At 44.0% G+C, this 22,170-nt stretch overlaps 1 protein-coding gene across 1 annotated transcript in view; it reads left to right on the top strand.

Moving 5' to 3' along the window:
- Positions 1-316: 316 nt before the first annotated feature.
- Positions 317-22,170, top strand: part of LOC138510672 (vomeronasal type-2 receptor 26-like) — a 59,411-nt gene continuing 37,557 nt past the window's right edge. Inside the window, exon 1 of the mRNA XM_069626452.1 lies at positions 317-427. Coding sequence (XP_069482553.1) covers positions 317-427 — 111 coding nt within the window. The remainder of the gene's footprint in view (positions 428-22,170) is intronic.

Below are 22,170 nucleotides of genomic sequence, written 5' to 3'. Positions count from 1 at the left end.
TGGGCGGGACAAAGACTGATATGCAAATGGATATTTCCCATCTGTGAAGGTACAGTGAGCAAAAAGCAATGGATGCGAACTCTCAATGTGGTTAATAACCACTGAACAGGTTATCATGCCTTGTTCTTTCGAGAGAGGGGCGCCTGCTACCTTTTTTGTATAGCTTGAATTCTCATTTGCTTTTTATCAGCTTAATAGGTACCTCTGGAATTTACACAGCAAGACACCTGCTGGAGAGTAGTTATCATTTGATGCTAAAGGGGAGGTTACGGCTCAGTATGATATCATGAACTGTGTTTACTTTCCTAATGGATCCATGACAAACATTGAAGTTGGACACTTTGACCCCATGGCTCCACCAGACCATCAACTCTTCATCAAAGACAGCTCCATCCTATGGCACACTGAGGGGGGCAGCATGAACAAGGTGAGTGTGAACAGTTGCATCTTGCACACCTGCATGTTATATCACCTGTATGCTGGCTTACGTATTCCTTACGTTCAGGCCTGTAACATTAATAAGAACAGCATGGAGGACAATGGAGAGTTCTTCAGCCAATTACTTTATGGAAAAGAAGTCCATAACTAAATGATAGTTCACTGCAGTTCACATAATTGCACAGCTTGTTTACAGAATTGCAAACATTTCTGCCTCTCTCCTGTCAGTATTTTAGCTCTTTTGATTTCATATGGCCCAAAAAGCTTCCAAAATGCATACTGCTGTGAAGCACCTCATCATACAAGGGCTTCAATGTCCATAAAAGAGCCATTCCACAAAGCTTTTTAATAAACCCTCCCTTGACATGACCTGTGAACTGTATGCATTTTGAAGGAAACATCTCAGGTTTCAAGAGACACGGTTTTCTCTAAAGCCAGATGCACATTATGTCATGAAAAATGCATAAGGAAAACATTTCAACAGATTAAACGTGTCACCTTGCAAATAAAATTGAAAAGATTGGATATAAGTGCCCTTTCTGTCATTGTGATCGTATGCAGAAGATTGTAAAGGCGTACACATGTTCATTTTCTGATTTTTCCACCTTGAAAACCTTTAACACTAATATTGAAGTATTTCTGAATTCTATATAATTTAATAACATGTTTTATAGGTTCTCCTTTTTTAACTAATCTGCATACATTATGGGCTGTTCACAAATGAAATCCAGAATACATTCCCACAAAAATGAAATCCAGAATACATTCCCACAAACATGAAATCCAGAATACATAGCCTCCACTCCCATGATTGCAGTAGGCTATGAATTTGGACTACAGATGTTAGTGTTTCTATTACTGTAACAAGCCAGACTCTCAGACACTTGTTCCTTGGCCCAGCTTAAGTTGCGCCTTTCTTATATTATCGAGAGCAAAACGCTTCTTCATCATGGGGACATTTTTTGAATTTAGCCACAAGCTTAAGACACAGCTTGCTGCTATTGTGGCTCTTCATTGTCGCATTAAAGCAAGAATCAATTTATTCGCCTTAATCCCTGAATACTAATTTACATAAATAACTCTTACATTTATAGTTTAGATCCACCTGTATGTATTACTCCGAGTCCATAATGAGTGAGTTCTCTGAACTCTTACTTCAGCTGTAAGGCCTGTAGAAAGCCAACCACAGCCATCCTTAGAGTTGTAACCAGTACAAAAAATGAGCTGCCACAGTATATCTGGCGTAACAATTCTAAGGGGCTGGAAGTGCTTATACGGGTAAAACAATAGTTTCAGGTTTAGCAGGGGCAGAGCCGTTGCTAGGTGGGGGCTGAGGGGGCTATAGCCCCGAATCTTTTGGTTGTAGCCCCGGATAGAAGCTCTGGGGCTACAACCAAAAGGCTATAGCTAGCCCCGAGTCCCGGCAGTCCCGACATTAGCTTAGACCCTGATCTTTTCCAGACCTAGCAACACTCCTGGCATGGGGTACTTCAAGATTAAATGCTTGAGAGTCTCAACCTGTTTCGATTGTTTGCAGTACCGACATATATTATCTTTTTTACTGATAGTTTTCCGTCTTTCTAGGACGTCGTTAATGGGCCATAAATTAAATCTCATTCATAAAAGCAAAAAGCAGATATATGCACAGGTGATGGGTGTTTCGTCAGATCCATCTCCATTAAGCGAAATGTGTTATCAAGAAAGGGATTGTTCCTGAAGCCTCTATAGGCCTGGTGATGCTCACGTGTGACAATCCAAGCAGTTTGGAACAATTTCAAGTGGGCCCTGGTCAGATTTTTCAACAAAAGATCTAAAGATACGTCTGCATCTGCCATTGTTTTGATAAATGTCATCTTCTGCTTAGTCATGAAAGTGTGCTCTGAGTAGAACACATAAGTTGATAATGTACTAAGTAACGTGGCTGACTTAGGTGCCAGAATACATATCCTAACAAGGGCACAGAGACAGCGTAGATATGTACTGTGCATGGTGATTAAACACAGCTCATATCTGAGGAAGGCCACTGGCAGGCATTGGGGAAGATTTAAAACACAATTCCAGTATTTCCCTTCCATTTCTCGCCAGACAGAGCTCAGGAAAAATCCTCTTTGTCTCATCTCCATATAGAACCACCTTCTGATTATAATAAGCTACAGCTGGAGTCACAGAGAATTTGCCATATTTGGCAAGTATGATTTTTGACCCTTCTTCATCCTACGTATGATCTTGGTTTTGTCCAAATTGATTGAAAGATGATTCTTCTCCACATAGGCTGCCAGGGCATCAAGTAGCCTCTGGATCCCTTGGGGGTTTTAGATAACAAAACCAGATTGTCTGCATATAATAATGCTGGTAACTGCTTCAATCCCATCTTTGGGGCATCTGTTATACATTTTTCAAACGATTCCCGCAAAATAGACATAAAATAGTTAAAGAGGGCTGAAGCAAGGATGCACGGCTGCTTCGAGCCTCTAAATGTGGGAATAGGCGAAGAAAGAATGCCTTCTAGTGTCAATCCTACCTGTATCCAAGTGTTTGTATGCACTGACTCAATAAGAGCACCTATGGTTGAGGGACAGTGTGCCTTGTGTAATTTCTCCATTAATAATTCCTTGGAAATGGAGTCAAATGCAGCGCGGAAGTCTACAAATGTTAAATAGAGCGGCTGCCTGATGGAGTACGCGTGTGTTTTTATAGCTGTAATGGTCATTTAATTAATCGCAGTTCCGAGCCCGGCTACAAATCCCGTTTGACAGGGATCACGCTTCTGTACTCATGTCGTCCGTTAAAATCTCTTAGATGAACCGGCCAACATTTTTCCCAGGAGAATTTAACAATGCAATCGGTCTATAGTTGGTCGTAAGGGAACAGACGCCTTTTTTAAAAATAGGGACCACAATAGATTGCCTCCATGATCTGCAATAGAAGTGTTCTTTAACACACTGCAAAACATGTTATTAAGAATACTGGGCCAAGCCTTCAGATGGGCCTTGAACATAGCAGTGTTCAGGCCATCCAGGCCCGGTACTCTTGAATTACTAGATCTTTGCATATAGTAGGGGTGTACCTCACTTCGGCTTCGAGTAAGTATTCGGCCGAATTTCGGCTGAAAAAAAGCTATTCGGCTCCGGCCTAATAGTTTCTTGCTATTTGGCTCTTGCCAAATACTTTCTCATTCTCATTTTAATACAATGTAACAAGAACTCAGAAAGGCAAATATAGAATTCAGTTTGCAAAAATGAATAGAATTTAACCAGACACTTAGCCACAAGACCAGACAAATTGCTTTCACACAGCTGTAAAATATCTTATACTGTAATCTGTTATTAAGGGCATGTTTTCTTACATATTCTTAGACATGAAAGCTGCTTACCTTTTATGCTTAGCCAGCAACAATACAGGAACATCTTTTCTTTTGGCGACTTTGTACATGCAATGTGCACTTTCTTCAGTTGGAAAAGACAAACTGAAAGAAATGTGCATATTTCACATTAGGATACATTCATTTCCTGTCATGTCACCTGCCATTGCGTACGTCATAGTTTTCTTTTTTTAAGGTCTGTCCTGAGTCCTGAGTTTAACATTATCTGATATTTTATCAGGAATTATAAGGTGCATATGTTTGTGTATTGGCGAGAAGGAGTGGCGAGGATAAGTGAAAAGTGAGAAGCATTTGTTCCTAATGGCCATGCCCATGGAGAAACATTAAGAATTCAAAATAGGTAGTGGAGACTAGCAGGGCTCGGTTATGTCAGGCAGAGTAATACGCCCCCACCTAACAGGCCTCTCAGAGGAATTTATGTTGGGTAATCTCTCCAGTTTCAAAGTGGACCAGTGTGTGACAGAGGGTAAAGATGTTAATGTTAATGTTAATGGTAAAGGATATTTGTACCGTGCACTATCACCACCGGAGCGGTCCCCTGGTGCTCTGGCGGCTCTGAAACGGGAAGGGGGGTGAGTTTGTGGGAGTAAGCGGGAAAAGTGGAAGAGGGCAGTGATGTGCTGTTGGCAGCCACAACACGGTTAACACTGTTCGCTGGGCTTGGGGTGTTTTCCGGTTGGTAGATGTTGTGTGCTTTTGGGTGAGTCTATGTGAGGTTTGTTTTGTTGCTGCGGTGTAGTGAAATTTGTGCGGTTTGTTGTGGTATAGGGTTGTGGTTGTGTCTGGTTAGAGTTTGAGAGGTGTAGGCGTAGGGGTGAAATTGTTAGTGGATAGGTTATTGGAATCGTTGTCTATTAGCGATGTGCTGAATTTCCATGTTTTTACTAGGTGTGGAGCGCGAACATTACTGCATGTCAACCTAGCTCCAGGATCAGCTGATATTTATTATCCCTTCCATAAATGATACTCGCCAATATTCACAACTATGCCCAAATTCAGCCCCTGCTCACCATTAGGCCTGTCTATGTGTGGGGCTAGCTCGTGTTTGCAATTCCATCCTAGTCTGGCCTCAGTGGCATTCCCGATGCAGTCCAGACGTGGCTTCGCTCAACAACCGCTACTATATCCAGATGTGGCAATGGTCGTCAATCACAATCCTACCCAGCTGCTCGCACAGGCCACCGCTCACGACCCTGTCATCCAAGCGAGGTACATGCCAACACGTGTAGCAACGTCTAGGCACGGCATCTGCCATCATTTACAACTCCGTCCGGTCTTTGCGCACGCTAACGTCCATAGCTCCGGCCAGAGTGGCAGCTGCTAACATTCATGATTGGCACTTGGTGGTGTTCATGGAGTGGGTGAGGTTGTAGGATGGGATTGGGCAGGAGTGTTAATTCTGCCCTCATGGGGTTGTCGTATGTGTCCTAATCAACCATGCGTTGTCTCTCTTGTTATTATAGGACATTCCCTTAGCCATTTCTGGGCGATGTCTGTGACATCCTAATTTCTGTCAACAGGTTCTCTGTGTTTCCTGTTTGGTTGATTAGTTGTTTCAATTTGTTTCTGCGGTGTTGAAGAGCCAGGTATTTATTTGTTTTCTAAATTGTAGGTGATCTTTCGTGTTTCTTATTTCTTTCGGGATGTTGTTAAAGGTTTTTGCAGCCAGGTGGGAGAAGGAGGAGCCTCAAGTTTTTTTTTTTCTTGACGTATGGTTTTATCTCCAAGCGGATTTCATTGCTTGATCTGAGTAGTCTTGTTGGCTTGTAGATTGTTTTTTTCTTATGTAGGAATTCAGCTCTCTGTCCGCTGATTGCCCTGTGTGCTATGCACATTGTTTTGAAACTGATGCGATGTTTGACTGGGAGCCAATGTAGTATTCTTAGCGCTGGAGTGATGTGGTCTCTTCTGGATAGTTTGAGGAGGAGTCTGGATGCTGCATTTTGGGTGAGTTGTTTCTTCAGGAGGTATTTTGGCATCCCGAAGGTAGAGGCTGTTTGTATAATCGATTCTCAACATGATGAGGGCAACGATTGTGAGTGTTTTGTGGGTGAAGGAGAGGAAAGGTAGGATTCTTCTTGTTGTGTGAAGGGGGAAGAAACATTTCTTGCTTATTGCGTTTATTTGTGCTTCTAAGATTAGGGTGTTGTCCATCAGGACTGCCAGATTTTTTACTACCTTAGACGGTAGTAAGATTAGGAAGATATGTGTGAGGACTTTGTATGAGAGAGAGAGCTATGCTCTGTTGATGCAATTTGTAGGATGGAGAGTTGGGAGAGCCAGAGAATTCCTGAGATGGGCCAAGTCAGAGGCGAGCCTTGGAGTTCAGTTTGGCTCCAAGTGGCAAACGTGGGCTGAACCATCAAAAATAGAATGTAAGTCTTGGAACCAAAGACACCATTGCTGACACTCTGCAGGCATACAGTGCAAGCCCCATTACTGGCTTCCTGCCTCCCCAACACCTACACAAACTTCATACTTGGGGCCTCCAAACACCTTACACAAATACCATACACGGCATTCCAACTCCCACCCCAACAACACAAATCCCCTACCTAGAATTCTGCTTGCCCATCCCTACCAAACATAAATCCCTGCATGGCCTCCTACCTCCCTAGACCACGCAGAGAGAAAACACCCTACACCTACTCAGAGTAATCAGACAATGAAGGTGAAATCTGCTTTTTTTCTTGCTTTTATACTTTAAATAAAGATGCTGCATTGATTACAATGAAGAGAAATACAAGTATAGAATGCATTTAAAATGGTGCTTTATTTATTTTTAATAAGTGTGTTTTTTCAAGTTTGGAACATGATTTATTAATTAAAGCAACTATTCGGCTTCATATTCGGCATTGGCCGAATAGTACACAAACTATTTGGTATTCGGCCGAATACTAAATATGCTATTCGGCACATCCCCTGTATATAGTACTCAATACCCTCCTCAGTGATCTCCAGTTGTAACTTCTCCAATAGCATGTTAAGGTGTCGGCTAGAAACAGAAATTGGATGCGCATGTACGGCATTAAAATGGGCCAGCCATTGTTCTTCTGTTGCCTCATTAATCTGGGTCGAAATTTGGGATACATAATTTGCTTGGTTCAGAAGGGACCATATTTGTGCTGAAGTTTTACTGGCAATTCTTGTCAGCATGACTTCTCCATCATGTCGAAATAGGCACGCTTTTCTACCTCTTGTCCAATTTCATTATATGCATTTTATAAATCTTGAAGCCGCCACTCTTTCAATCGGGGTTAGGAGTGAAGCATGTTTTTTTTTTTACGTTGGAAGTCTGCTTTTTTTATTTTAGGTTCAGGCTCAAAGCAATGTTTGTTTTTAAAGTTGGCTTTAGAGGCTACAGTTGAACGTAGCTTGAAAAAGTGTAGTGCCACCGTGTATGGATTATCATTGCCCCCAATCTTGCCATCAGCAAAAACTTGGTTTCACAAGTTATGTGCATTCAGCAGTTGTAATTTGGAGTCAGTCCACCGAAATCGAGTTCTCGCACTATTAACTGAAAGTTGCTCCTGGTACTTATAGCTGGGAATGTTAGATAATTGTTGCTCCCAAGTACAGAAAAGGGTGAGCATTTCATGGTCACTATGTAATTGTCAGATTACTTCAAATTTAGTTGCTTTGTCAAATCAACTTGTAATCAATAATGCCTTCTTGGATGCCCCGTCATCAAGTGCTTTGAGGTGGCAAATCAGCCGACAAGGCTCAATTGGCCATGATTAAATTTATGCTTTTCAAGGATACCCTTTTGTGGAAAACAATGTAAATATCTGGAGACTCAGCAATCATATCTAACAGCTTCTCAAGTTCCGTAAAGAACCTGACATCAGACACATCAGCCAGATTCCTGTATATGTTGAGTAGCGCTATGACTCTATCTACGTATGCTATATTGTAGAAAGTGACTCGCGGCAGCCCATGGTTGAATTGCTAAACTCGCACCGATCTTGACTGCTACCATGAGACCTGATGTGTGCCTACCTTTAAGAGTAATCTTGGCAGGGTTTAAAACTATACAATGGCGATTTCAGGAGAGTACTTCCACAAGCCATGTTTCCTGGAAGGCTATAATGTAAACATTATTTATCAGATTCGAGGTGTCAGCCATGAAACACACAAAACCATGTGTGTTCCAATTGGCTAAACACATATTTCATTTAGAGTTCTGCTTGTATTGTTATGCTGGAAATCTAGTCCTGACATGCGTTGGATTTGCGTTCTCTTGTTGTCCTATGTATGGTTTTATGTGGCTTGATGCATTTGAGCCTGTGCGTAATAAGGACGCTTGTTCTCAAGTATAAGGACTAATTCTTTTTCCTTTAGGTAGTCCTGGGCGATGATAAAACCCAAAGTGGAAAGGTCCATCTTGGCCTTCCAAATGGCATTCAGAACCACTCCTGAGGGTATCCACAATATAACAATAGACAGGTCACCTTAATTTCAAAAACTCAACTTTGTCAATATCAGTGGAGATTATATCCTCGAGGATCGGGATGTCTCCAAATATGCTAAGGACACTTTCCCTGCAAAGGTCATTGCAATATATGGGAGAGGACAGCATTTCATGATCAATCAATGACATTGGAAGGGTTGGGATTTAGAAGGGATACATGCCTCCTTCTTAGCAATGATTTTATTATATGCTTTGGCCTGGCGCCGGTTGTGTTATTTACAGATGTGCTGGTTTCTTCCCTATAGATTTGTTTTTGTGCATCCCCTGACTGAATTACAAAGCTAAGTACTGATCCACAGATTTTCGAATTTCAGCTCGTTTCATTAAGCTGCTTAGGGACAAAACTTGTACACACCCTCATCATGTCTACGACTGATAGTGATTTGGATCATTGTCCTGTGGAAAGGGTTCCAGTCACGCAAGATTTTATCCACCCATGTTCAAAACTACCTACTGACATATGTAGCGACCAATCGCCAACTACTAAGCATGCAGGCATGTCCATACCCTTTTGAACTCTAATTCAGAATTGAATATGGAGCAAAGACACGCATTGGTAATCACACAGACGAGTAATCAGATTCATGCCCCTTGTATTTCTGTTGCATGTTCGCATCATATCATCTCACCATCCTTAGACATTGACCTGCATATCGGAGAAACAGATCGGGAATTCCTAGGATCTTTGCTAGATAATTCCATTCCATCCTTGCTGACAATGAACAGATCTCCACCTTTCAAGTAGAACTGGGATTAGACATTGAAAATGATGAAGGTCGCGCCACAGTAGACGAAAATGTCCCCAACAACCCATCTTTGGAATGTCACAGCCCGGCGACAGCAGCTCTCATATGCCCCTCCCCGGGCCTCCGGCTAGTACTGTTCCCCCTGGTAGTTTAGGGGAAATAAGTTCCCCCCATTGACCACCGCTCCCTCGTGCAGAAAGTATTGCGAGCAACAGCAGCTTGTTATCAGATGAAATGTCCCAGGCATTTGAACGCCTGCTCGTAACACTTATTGAAAAAAACGAAAGAATAGAAAATAAATTAGATGTGCAATCACTATTACTCCATAAGAACATTAATCGTGGAAGGAGACGTGTCCAAGACTCATAGCTTCTGTTTACCAACTAAGATCCAACCAGTCCCCTTGATCTTTAATGCTAAACCCTGTGCAAACGGAGTGATGTGGAACCTACTGTAAAAGTACCTGTAGCTAAATACTTGGCTAACAATAAAAAAGTGGACAAACGAAAAAGGAAAGTAGTATCTCAAGCAGTGATGTTTGCGAAACGGCCACCATTAGACAGACAACCAACGTAGTAACACCTGTGCCGAGTAGCGTAGAGCACAACACTTTAGCAACCACTGCCCCCACCCCAACTCCACAGGTCCTCAACTTGACTATCGCTGGGAAGTGTGTGAGTGTTGAAGCCGATCATGAACTATCTACTAGCCCCAAGCATATTTTCTTAGAAAATCCAACTTTAGGCAATCAGTGTGACATAAATACAGTCCAATCTAGTCTACCTTTCTTGTGGGGAAGTGAAAGTGGTAATGACGTAGCACCAGTAGTTACTAACCCTAAGAAGAATGCTAATTTAACTGCTGAGAATATGCTTAATGTGCTTCAACTAAAAGCCATATTCTGAGATGGATCTCCCCAGCCCATAAATCGTGCAGTCGTTCTAAGTTTGTTTAGCATTGCTCCACTGTGAATCATTTGCTCAGATGTCATCTTATTGGTCGATCAAGTCAACCATAGTTTTACGAACATCTCTAACGTTCGTATTAAATCTGACTCTTTGGTAGATTTCATCATATTTTTTCAGGATGAAATATTTAAAATGGGTTATTGATGTTCACCTAATCAGTTTCCTGACAAGATATTGAGGCTTTATGCTGACAGTGCAGTGCAGTTAAAGCCAGTGCAAGATAAGCTAGCACATCTTAGTGCAGCAACTGATCAGCGTTCTGCACACCCCTCATGCTGCCTACATCTAAACAGTGTGAGATGTCCGACACAGTCTAGTTCATATGCAATTGCACAGACAGCAAATTCAAATCCAACACATAATATAGCCAGAGGAGACAATGAACATGACCAGCCCCCCTTCCTTAGACAACCACTGGGAATGACGACACAGGATACTGGCAATGGTTACCAGTGATTTTTAAATCACATTTTCCTCAGAAGTCACGATGACACTCAGATCGTGGTATCTTGGAACACATATTTAGTGACCATGGTTTTAGTAGCACACCTAAATATTTATTCGATAATTGTCTTGCAAGAGACATGGTTATGTGAGACTGTGGAATTTCATGGACGTGCAACCATCTGCCAAGTTGTCCATAAAGGCCTGAAAGGACGTCCTAAAGGAGGTTTGTTCATCTCAGTGTTTACTCCATGGACTCTGAAGGAAATACACATCTCTGTACCGACTGTGTTGGAAGCGGTGCTGCACCGCTGCTCTAGTCCAGATGTGCTGATAAATGTATATGATCCCCCAAAAATCGAGCGACTACTGTGAATGTGGCTACAGTCAGATCTGTACTAACATGCTACAACCCACTGTTTTTTATACTGGTTGCAGCTTTTAATGCTTCAATTGAGCTCACTAGCCTAATGAACAGTGAGAACTATCTATCAGAACCTAGCATCCCCATGAGATGCTGCTAGTAAACGCGTGAAGGAGTGGGTGGCTTTACTTGATGAATATGTGGTGATTAGATTGAATAGGTGTTGTCTGATTGATGCACCTATGGCATATACCCGAGTTAGCGGCAAATATACCTCTACCATTGATTTTATTTGTGTAAATGCCCAAGGCCTAAAATTGGTCAAGGACATGGCAATAAACCCATGGACTGAAAGTGATCACTTTCCTTTATGTATGATACTGACATCTACCAGGGGCGTAGGAGACCCATAAATTCTGCGGTGGGGGGACAGGGGACATCTTGGGGACTTTGCTTTTTTAAAATGTATTTATTGTATTTTAGTCAACGAACTCGACTTTTCACAACATTAAAATAGCAGTACATATTAAATTACATATATCATCAAGGTATAAACAAGAGAAAAGAAGTAAAGAAAACAGAAGAAAATTAAGAAAAAGAAAAGCAGTTCATGGTATAAAATCTTCCCAGCGATGGACATTTAGAGAGATCTTTTACAATACTTTCACCTGCGCTTTGAGTGCAGATGCTTTATGGAGTTTCGCCAGCCCATCCTATCCTATCCCAGCCCATCCCATCCCATCCCAGCCCATCCTATCCTATCCCAGCCCATCCTATCCTATCCTATCCCAGCCCATCCCATCCCATCCCAGCCCATCCTATCCTATCCCAGCCCATCCTATTCCACTTGAACCCTCAATGATGGAACATGAGTGTGCCCATTTGCAGCAGTGTATGGGCTGCAATCATACCTCGGCACCAGGGTATTCACTGGATTTACATGGATAGCGGTTAAGTGCTGTTGTGAATCTCGAGGCTCTGATTTATTTTTTTCTGGGTCACCCAGATTGCTTATGGCGGCCACTATTAAAACTTGTCTAAAACACATTATTCAGTTACCAAAAATGCCAACCGTTTGGGCTTTAATGTAGGCATGGAAAAGATACTTGCCAAGCCCCGCCATAGTGGTATTAGGTACCCACTGATGGTGGCAGCTGCAAAATGGTGCAAGTACCTGGACATTTACTAGAAGAGCCTGGCAAATGTCCAATACGTATACACAAGCAAACACTTGCCATTGCTGGTTTTTAGCAGGACTTCAGTAAAGGAAATGCATAGTGCTATTAGAGTGGCTGAAGGCATAATGGATAAGCCATTTGTATTACACCAGTAGTATGTTCCCAGCTCCAATTAAGTTTTAACTACACAGGGCTTTATAGTAAACATCCCTAAGTCAGTGGCTTTATCTAAACCAGAACAAGCACTTTACGTGCCCTTTATAGAACATTCTAGTGTTTTTATAAAGGAATAGGTTATGGCGTAAAATGAGCCGGCGGCCTGCGTGGCATCCATCCACCAAAAACCCATGAAGGTTGCTAAAATAGCCCAAATAACATGACGCTGTGTCGCAAGGCAAGATGCCACGCACCCTGGCACCAGCTCCCACTACAGGACAGGTCAGAGGTAATATATACCTCATTTAAGGTTAGTCCTGACTTCAGACCTTGCTGCAGGTAGGATTGAGTGAAAAGGGAGTTGATGCAGGAACAGCCTACTATGACTAACTCTTCGTGGAGAGGAACCAGACAGGAGTGCAGATGACACTGGGGCAGTGATAGAGTGCCGAGCCCGAGCTCCCACGTTCCCTCTAACAAATCCACCCCATGCCGGCCTGCACCTGGGGGAGGGGGGCCAATGTGTGTATTATCAGGCCCAATCAATGCACAGACAGATATGGTGTAGTGTATATATCTGCAATTATTTCAACAAATGACTTCTAATCGTCCTCGTGCAGGCCTCGTGACCCTGGATCAAGTATTAGAAGAAAATGTATTCGTGACTGCACCCTTTATCTGGGAAAATGAGGCAAGCCACCATTCTTCCTTGTACAAATCTCCCCTCTGTAAACTTCTCTACTCCACATTCTTGTCTGCTGTACACCCTTTTCTCCCAAGTCCCTTCCCTGCACCCCACACCAAGTCACCGCCCTCTACACTTTCTCACTTGTCTGTACTTCGCTCTCATTTGCAAAACAAAAAGCACCTCCGATGCCATTTCTGCCCTAAACGAGTTTCCTTGTGTTCTGGTCTTTCCTGGACCCCTCTCTCCCCAGCACACACTGGTCACCCCCGTGCTGCAAACCATCCCTATCTTTCATCTGCATTCTGGTCTTGTTCCCATCTCTCCCCTCCCTTGCACCTCTCTTTTTCTGTCCTCTGCACCCTTTCTACCCTTTTTCACTTTGCAATCCCACACTCTACTGCACTCCAGCCCCTCGCTTCCCATTCCCCCATGGCTAGCAGCGCACACAACTCTCATCTGTAAACATTCTCCTCAGTCTTCAGAGCACCCTCGATATCCTGGCTTACATTTCACAGGTTTTCTCTTGCCCGCCTTGCATGACCAACCACTCCATATAGCTGTTCAGAATAAGCTGGAACATGCATGCCAGATTCATAACCTTAAAAGGGCCCATTGAAACCTGCAAGCATTAACTCTTAAGAAATAGTCAGGAGCATGGATATTTGGATGGGGGACAGACTCAGTAAATTCACGTACTGCCGAGGCTATTCCCCAAAAATATGATCACACTGCAACCACTCAAGTACGCTGACAGAAACAGCCATGCTGAATTAAACAGGGTGAAGCTTACTGAAGATTAGCGCTTGATTTCTTTTGAGTGATGTGGAGGATTGGCACCAACAAATTGTTTATTTTGGGCAGGGACAGAGTTCAGGTCTGGGCTGGTAATAGTTTGTTTTATGGAATATAATAACACTTTGGTCATAGCGCTTCATGCTAGATGCTTTAAGCTTCTAGGCAATGTAATAGCAGGTATTATTACCCTCATTTGAACGGTACTGAATTTATGAAAGGTTAAGTGAACTGGCTGCTGCTGGGTTTGAACTAGCGAAATGCAGGTAGCCCTCATGTCAGAGACCAAGCTTTAGGTGTGGTACCATCCAAACCTCAAGCAGGTGTGATCAGGTGGGAAGAGGTGGAGGGATGTGCCTTAAATCCTACTGATATGAGTATACATCAAGTGTTTCCCTTGCCTACCTTAGACACTACTATGGAAAATCTTGAGATTGGCTCATCCTCCTTTTACTTTATATGGTTTCATGAGGATTTCATATACAATGTCAAGCTGATATCTCAGGCAGTGTCTGCACTTTGCAAGCCAGGCCTGGTGTACAGGGATTGTGTGATCGTGGGTGAATCGTGTGACTCCCCCCCCCACTGTGCATTATTTTCTCTATAGGTTTTCTTGGGATCAACTAGAAGTGACTAAGTTGTTAGTGTACACTATAACGAAATGCCTCAATCGTAAATGTTCTAACAGAGTTTCTTGTTGCTCCATGTATGCTAAGCATGTTGAGTGAGTGCAAAGAGGGACAAAGCGTGACAGCAATAAATGTCACCTCCAGCTGGGTGACCAGGTCTCATTTTGCGAAGCACTTATAGATACATTCATAGAATTTGTAATTTTTTTTTGCACAGAAACATGTCAGGTGCAATCAGCGTGATCCAACTCTAAGGAAATAAACTAGAAACAATCTCAAAGTAACCTGAAAGTTTCGGGGCACTAGTATAAGCAGCAAAAAATAATCATCACGCCCTTCCTCTGGCATTTGTAGAGAAACTGCACGTACATGTCAATACTTTTAGGAAAGATTTCCATTTATGTAAAATTTTCCCTCCAGTTGTGTACCCCCCATTTTTTGCTGCTGTTTAACACCATAGTCTGACTTGTTGCAACCTTTCTGCAACATGTAACAAGTGCACAATGTACCTTTCAGTACAGTGTACTTGGGTGTTCTGGTCATTTCCAAAGGCCCTAGTTACTCTCGAAGGATGTTTTAGGAGATTTATAGATGTGTCACGGACAGGGCTGGTGGCAGCTTATCTTTTCATATAATTTTAACCCTTTCCTGCCAGGTAAACAGCGATAACCACGTTTGGCACAAATAGGTGGCCTGGCTCCAAAATTGCCATGCCATGATGGTTCTTTGTCCTGTCCTTTGGCCATCTTGCCCCTTCGCCTTCCCCAGTTCGAGCCGACCCGGGTCAGTTCGTATTTGGGCATGCATTTCCCCATGAAACGCCAAGCTTTTGCAGGCTTCTTAATGCCTTGTGTGTGTGCCTCCAGGAAGTGGGGTGGGGTGTCTGTCCCCAAAACATATCCTGGGTGCCAGAGAGTCTAGAGTGCTGTGAATGCCTGGGACCACCGTGGTCCGTGATTGGTCCACATATGGCATGCCTGAATGTGAGCAGATCTCCCATTGGGTCTTCTTCATTTTGGCGCGAAGGAGATTATGGATAAGAGAAGCCCCCAAACAGCCGTACCATGTTGATCTCTGGAGTTCTCACTGAACAAAGCATTTGATCCAAGTATCATGAAGCTAAGAAGCTGAGTCGAGGAACCGCTGGTGACCCGCTGGAAGGTTTGGCACCCTGAGCCCGCTGTCGTCCCGTGGAACCCCTCTGCATCTGATTGCAAGTAAGTAAGCCTTCTTGGAAGTGTCCCTAGGCTAACAAGTGGGCTGACCAACTTACGCAGGTCATTTGCTCTGTCTCTGCCACCGTTTCGAGGAGGCCCTCAAAACTTGGTATACTGCTCTGTGATCACGGCACCCTCGCACCAAATTTCGTACACTTGGCATTCCCAGGTCTGAAGTGAGGCGAGTGTGCCAGAACTGGATCATACGCTGTTACCGTGTCGCCCAGCCGTGGTGACAATCTTTGCATGTGCGCTGCATTTGTGCCCCTCTTGCCCTGAAGCCTGCTGCCGTGAAACTTGCCTAATCCGTCCACCAGGAGCAGAGAAATTGCCACTGTCTCATTTGAGAATCATCGCTGTATCTTTGTCGCTGAAAGCTGCAGAGCCGCCAAAGTGCTGCACTTGACCTGCAACCAAAGTTGTTTACCTGGACAAAGTTTGTTCTGCAGTGTGCCCGGGGTCGGTGAGTAATCGCAACTCTAACCGGTGGTCCCTAGCACCTCCATTCATTTTTACACACGAGTGGCCCCTGGGGGCCCCTCTCCTTTCCACTGATAGTGCAAACTAGCAAACTATTCCCAACTCTTGGAATCGACTCTGCCCTCAAGTGCAGACCCTCCTCGAATAGTGGAAATCTATTCTTCATCACCTTCCAAGCTGCTAGAGACCCCTGAGGGGACCCTGTTTTGCCCATTGGAACTACTGCGTGTGTTTGCAATCCCTGTACTTTTGAGCATTAGGCTCCTCTCTTCTTAGGGATTGGACTGGTTCTTAGTTAGGAGTGTGTTGGATGTAGAAAGGGCTACAGACTATTTGCACTGCCTGTTTCCTTCCCCTTTAGGTTGTGGACCCATTTTGTGCTTTAACCCTTTAGACCCCATTGGTCTTGTATATATGTATTTTGATAGTATTGTGTTGGTCTAAATAGTATTACTTGATTGTGTGTTTGAAACTCAAAGGCCTTGAAATACATGTATATGTATGTTTAATATATCTACACCTGACAGGGAGTGATTTGTAAGTGTCCTTTACTCTGTGTGCTCATTGAGGTCTTTCAGTCACCCTCATCCCTCCTGAGACCTAGTCTTGACCGCCGCCAAGCTACCTTGATTGGTCAGGCTTATACAGAAGGTTACCCTGTTCCAGAAATCCATCTTAACAAATACCAGCTCCCATTGTGCACCCTTGATCTTCCGCTGTATCAGTGAATGGCCTCTGTATTTTGTTTGTGCGGCCTTGCAAGCCCGTGTTGGCCAATGTTTGGAGCTTAAATGTGAGCCCTGGCTGCCCAACAGTAAGGAACAAACAAAGAGCTGTTCCAATGTGATGTTCCTCTTTGACAGGGACACCCTTTCATGAATTGAAAAACCTTAGGGCGGCAGGGCCTCAGGATTTTCAATTCATGAAAGTGTGCCAACATCAGATATACAGTTTCTAAACATGCGCGGTGCATTGCAAACTGATCAGGGAAACCTGACCTCTTAAAGTTTCATCACGAAACATAAGAGGCCAGGATTCCCTTCAGTTTTGCAACGCACTGCACGTGTTTAGAAATTGCATATCTGACCGTAGCAGTGGCACATTGCCTTTAATACACCCTCCCCATGCCGCCCTGCACCTAAGATAGGAGGGCCATGCCACTTGAATTACCTTATGGTAGCTGAGGTCTCAGGTGGCGGTCGAGTCGCAGTCGGACTCAGAGTCTGTCTCACTCTATCCCCCACAATAACACACGTTGTCCCAGAGTTACTAATCGCTGTCTGGCTTTTCCTTCATTCTAGAAAAATGAAGGCTGAGGCTGCACAGCAGTGCACGTGTAGTTTGTTCCCCGGCCTGGGCATGTTCATTATGCGCAGGAGTGAGGCACTGTAGCAGAAGTTGCAGACAGTCTACTTTTAAAATTTGCAAGCTGATATCATATTTTACATGCTGCAAATACTTGTCTGGTGTTCCAGGACCAGCTAAACCACCTGTCCCTTCAAGATGGCCGAATTCAGATGTTGGTAGTGGTGATCCCGTTAAAAGAAAATTAGATCACACATATTCTGGCGGTAAAGAGCGATTACTAGTCCGCCCACCCCTTTCTAGATTATGAAAAATCTTTGGCTTTTTGTGAGGGTGAAGCTGATCCCAAGGAGGGTGTCGGTGGTGCCCCTCAAACGATGTTGATGTGAGAGGTGTGGTGCTTACATTTTGCACTTTGTGTAAACACATTTTGGAGAAATATTCATTGTATTTTGACCAGTTTGTCAGGGGCGCAATAAAGCCATGCTAGTCGACACCATTTGAGAATGGCCTTAAGTACTACCTTGTAAGAAGCCTGCACCTGTTAATCTTCCCCATTTGAATGTCTCTCCTTTTACTGTTCTAAGCGAGTTAAAGGGCTCCGTTGGGCACATGTGACATGTGATTGACTCCTCCTCTTCTCTACTGGTCTTTAATGTGGACATGTGTTTAATAATGGCCACCTGGGTGAATTGCCTTTGTACAATGGCTGTTTTCCACATAGTTTATGCTTAAAACCCATGTCTTCATACATTACACAATTCCGTGGCAGACATTTGATGGCTGTCAGAAGAACAAAAGGTTATGTAGGCACACCCAACATTTAACTGCCTCAGCCCTAGCACAGTCTCAGAAGTACCAGCATCTATAATACTTCTGGAATATTATAAATCTGTTTTTCTTTTACTGCCCACAGAAAGATAAATGGACGCACCCGACCGACCTGACCTGACACGCGCCTCTTCTCCCCCAGCTCCGCCTTTCAACAACAGCATAAGAAATGATTGTATTTTAATATTATAGGACTCCCCTCCACCTACCAATGCTGTGCTGCAGTTCCATTATCCTCTCCCCCCTTCTCCCTCCAGGCTGTGTATCGCCCCCTGTTTGTACGAGGCAGTATATGTTGGTTCTCCAAATATTGGACTATCTGAGTATTGTATAGTGCCAGGAATATACAAAAGTGCTACAATATTGCCACGAGGGGGAAAAAATCCTTTTGGGAATAGGCTTGTCTTTCAAGGTGAATAATTTGTTATCAAAATGCTTCCAAAAATATCTCACAGGAGGCGATACAGAGTGTCGGCATGGCGACTGATGTGGCCAAGAAGGGACAGCATGCTGACACAGCGGCCTGGCAACAAAAGTGCACCCTGGCATTGACCGGCCGAGGTAGTGGGGGAATCCGTGGCAGCGGCACGCGCAGCTCTCCATGCAGAGGCGATGGAGCGCTGGGGGAGGGCCAAGGGAGGCACCACTGCATTGGAAGGGCAGTGGAGGGTACACGGGTGCCGTTGTGGCACTGCATACAGTGGGGAGCAGTGGGTGAGGCACTGTGTGTGGTAGTGCATGCATTGTGGCCAAGGGGTGAAGGGAGAAGGCAGGTGCGGCAATGGCATTAGGGTGAAAGGAGTCGGAGGGGTCTATGTTCTGGCATTACATGCGCTTGATGGGGGAGAGAAAGGGTGTGTCTTCACACAGTGGGCCTCATTAGGACCCTGGCGGAGAGGGTGTTACGCCAGCGTAGTGCATGGCGTACCTCTCCGCCATACTACGAGTTCCCGTAGCGCCATGGCGGCCTTTTCCGCCTGGTTTTACCAGGCGGAGAAAACCATGGCGCTACGGGACCTCGTTGTTAATTACGCCACCGTATTTTACGGTGGCGTAATTAACTCCTTCCCCACTCCCATTATACCCTATGGGGCAAAAATGGGAATGGGGAAGGGCAGAATGGGGATTGGGGATTTACCGCTCCGCCGAGGTCGGAATGGGGCGGTAAATCCGCCAACCCCCATGGCGCTATCGGCGGCTTTCCGCCATGCTTCGCGGTGCATTTAGCACCGCGAAGTCCGCCTGGGTCCTAATGAGGCCCAGTGTATGTAGTTGGGGATGCAGTGAAATAGATTGGCTGTGTTTCGACACTGCATTCAAGTGTTAAAGGGAGCTAAGGTGCGTGTGTTCTGGGGGTGCTTTCTTTAGGCGTTTCATGCATTATGTTGGAGAGTTCAGGTGATCTAACAATTCATGTATTGTGGGGAAGAACGTTATATGGTGTGTTTGCTGGCACTGCATGCATTGTGAAAAGAAAGGTGGGTTTTGTTGGGGCACTGAATGCAGTGGTAACAATATGGTGTGGTCTGCCACTGCATGCAAGCAAGGAAGATAGAGCAATTGTGAACAGGGGCAGTCAGCAATGCACCCCCCTTCCTCGCCACAGCCCTTGACCCAGGACTACAGTGACAAAGACACCGGATGAAAAGGTGTCCGTGCTCTGGCACTGTGTGTGATAGGCAGCAGAGAGAACACCCAGCGTGTCATTGCGGGCGAGGGGCGGGGAGTTCTGATCCTGGACCCAGTGAGGTGTTTTATGGCACCGCAGGACAGGGTCAGACTGGAATAAGAAATAGGCCCGGACACCAAAAAAAAGTGGCCCACCCCTCGCCTCAAAAAAGTGTGCAACCCCTCGCCTCATGACCCTTGGCCTCTGATGACATCACCAGAAGTGATGTCATTTGACCCCACCCCAAAGTGACGTCCTGGGATGAGATGAAACACGACCTTTCACCCCTTGACACCCCTTGGCAAAACAGGATATGGCATCAAATAGCATTGTTCTTAAGTACACTACGAAAAATATGGTTATGATTTACATGGATCACCATATGTATCATTAATATCTGTGTGTACACATCCATATTGTCATATTACTGTGAATGCAAGCAGACATCCAAGGACAAATGATAATGTTATAGTATAGCACTTACGCTTAAGCTCTTTTTTATAGAACACATATGCATACAATATCACCCAACCTGTGTTGGTACTCATTTATCGACCTAAGAAGGATGAAAGGCTGAGATGGCCTTTTGGGGATTCGAACCTGCAGATCACACACACATCTCAGCAGCGAGTGCTCAACCCACTGGGCTATCATATCGGCTATAGTAAAATGAGCAATTATTCTGTAGTGGATACCATTAAACTGGTAGCTCAGATTTAACAGCAGACCAGTTAAATTCATCTGCAAAATAATATATATTTTTTTCACTTCTTTTTTTTGTGCTTTTTTTTTTCAAACAGACCCAGGCGTGCCAGAAACCAGCCCCAAAATTGTCAATATCATCAGGCACCTCAACAAATCTCGGGCAGCAGGCCCTGATGGCATTAGTTAGGATTGAGGCAGATAAATGGGCCAAATGTTTTCATTTCCTCTTCTCTTGTATCAGTAGAACTGGCAAGATACCTCCATCATGGATAGACAGTCATATCCTGCTTGTCCACAAAAAGGGCATCAAATGACCGACTACTTGCTATGTTGGATGTGCCATCCAAGACCTTTGCCAAGGTGCTGTTGCTGGAATCAAATGAATGAATAAGTACAAATAAGATATTGCCACCGAATCAGATGGGATTCCTAAAAAAGTCCAACATGGCTCCCAACATGTTGCTATTGGTAACTTCAATAGCGTATGCATGGGTAAGATGGAATTTACATTTATATGCAGCTTTTATAGACTTTTCTGCCGCATTTGATTCAGTACTGAGAAATAGATTGTGGAGAAAATTGTTGCCCTGGGACATCCGACTAGGCCTACTTAAAAGGCTAATGCTGCTTTATACGGAAACTGCTGTGAGGATAAGGTTAGATGGGGAAGGAAATGTATCAGCTTCATTACCGACTCGTCACAGAGTCGAGCAGGGATGCATAGTCGCGCGACTCTTTTCAACCTTTACTTTTCTGATTTGGGGCTTGTTTGACAGCTCAGCAATCTGCCCTGTAAAGGTGGGTCATCATCTTCCCAGTTGGCTAGAAGATCTTGTCTTGCTAGATCACATCCCCTGCGGTCTCCAAAGCTTGATCGATGCTTTAGGGAAATATGCTGAAGAGAACGGGTTAGCTATTAACCTTGACAAAAGTAAGACCATGACCTTTTCACTGTAATTCTGGTTGCTTGTTGAACGTGCTAAAACTGGACAATGTAACTAGTTATAAGTATTTAGGAGGCCAGGGTGAAGTGTAACAAAGCTGTTAACATGATTAGAAATGTTGTCAGCAAACAAAGTGGAACGTCTTTTGAAACAATATTGTTGCTATATCACACTAACGTACATTTGATTATGTTTTACAGAATAAAAATCCGGGGAGGCAAGTTTGGGAGCCGCTTCAAGCGTTATGAGGCGGTAGTTTTGAGGCGGCTCCTATGTTTGCCACCATCTCTCCCTGTGGAGTATATATATCTTGAGTTTGACATGGTCGGAATAGTATTGGATGCAACAGTGAAGGCAATCACATTTTGTGATAGATTGCTTCAATCTGAGCCTGAAACAATGATAGGTACCTTCTTAGATGTCTTTTGTGCAATTGATAACTCTCACAAAATGGGCACCTTGGGGAATATGCTAGCTACATGCATGAAATGGCAAGAAGGGTGCTGTGGGTGGTCTCCCAATGCAGCGGTGCATGTGATAAAGTCAAAACTAAAAGCAAAACTATTGGAACTTAGTAAAGAACAGAATACAGTAACCTTCTATCTGATAACCATAGCACCAATTTTTGTGAAAACATCTCTCGCCGTGAATTTAAACCATCATATATAGCGGCGTATCTTGAAAGTGCAATTGCAAAGCAATATTTACGACTGAAATTTAATATTGACGCTTTATTGACCCAAGGTGCCAAGATGGGAATAGC

This window comes from Ambystoma mexicanum, chromosome 6p (assembly GCF_040938575.1).
Source record: "Ambystoma mexicanum isolate Mex_15411 chromosome 6p, UKY_AmexF1_1, whole genome shotgun sequence".
Classification (NCBI taxonomy): Eukaryota; Metazoa; Chordata; class Amphibia; order Caudata; family Ambystomatidae; genus Ambystoma; species Ambystoma mexicanum.
Note: the sequence above shows the minus strand (reverse complement) of the source record. Positions and strands in the feature narration are given on the sequence as shown.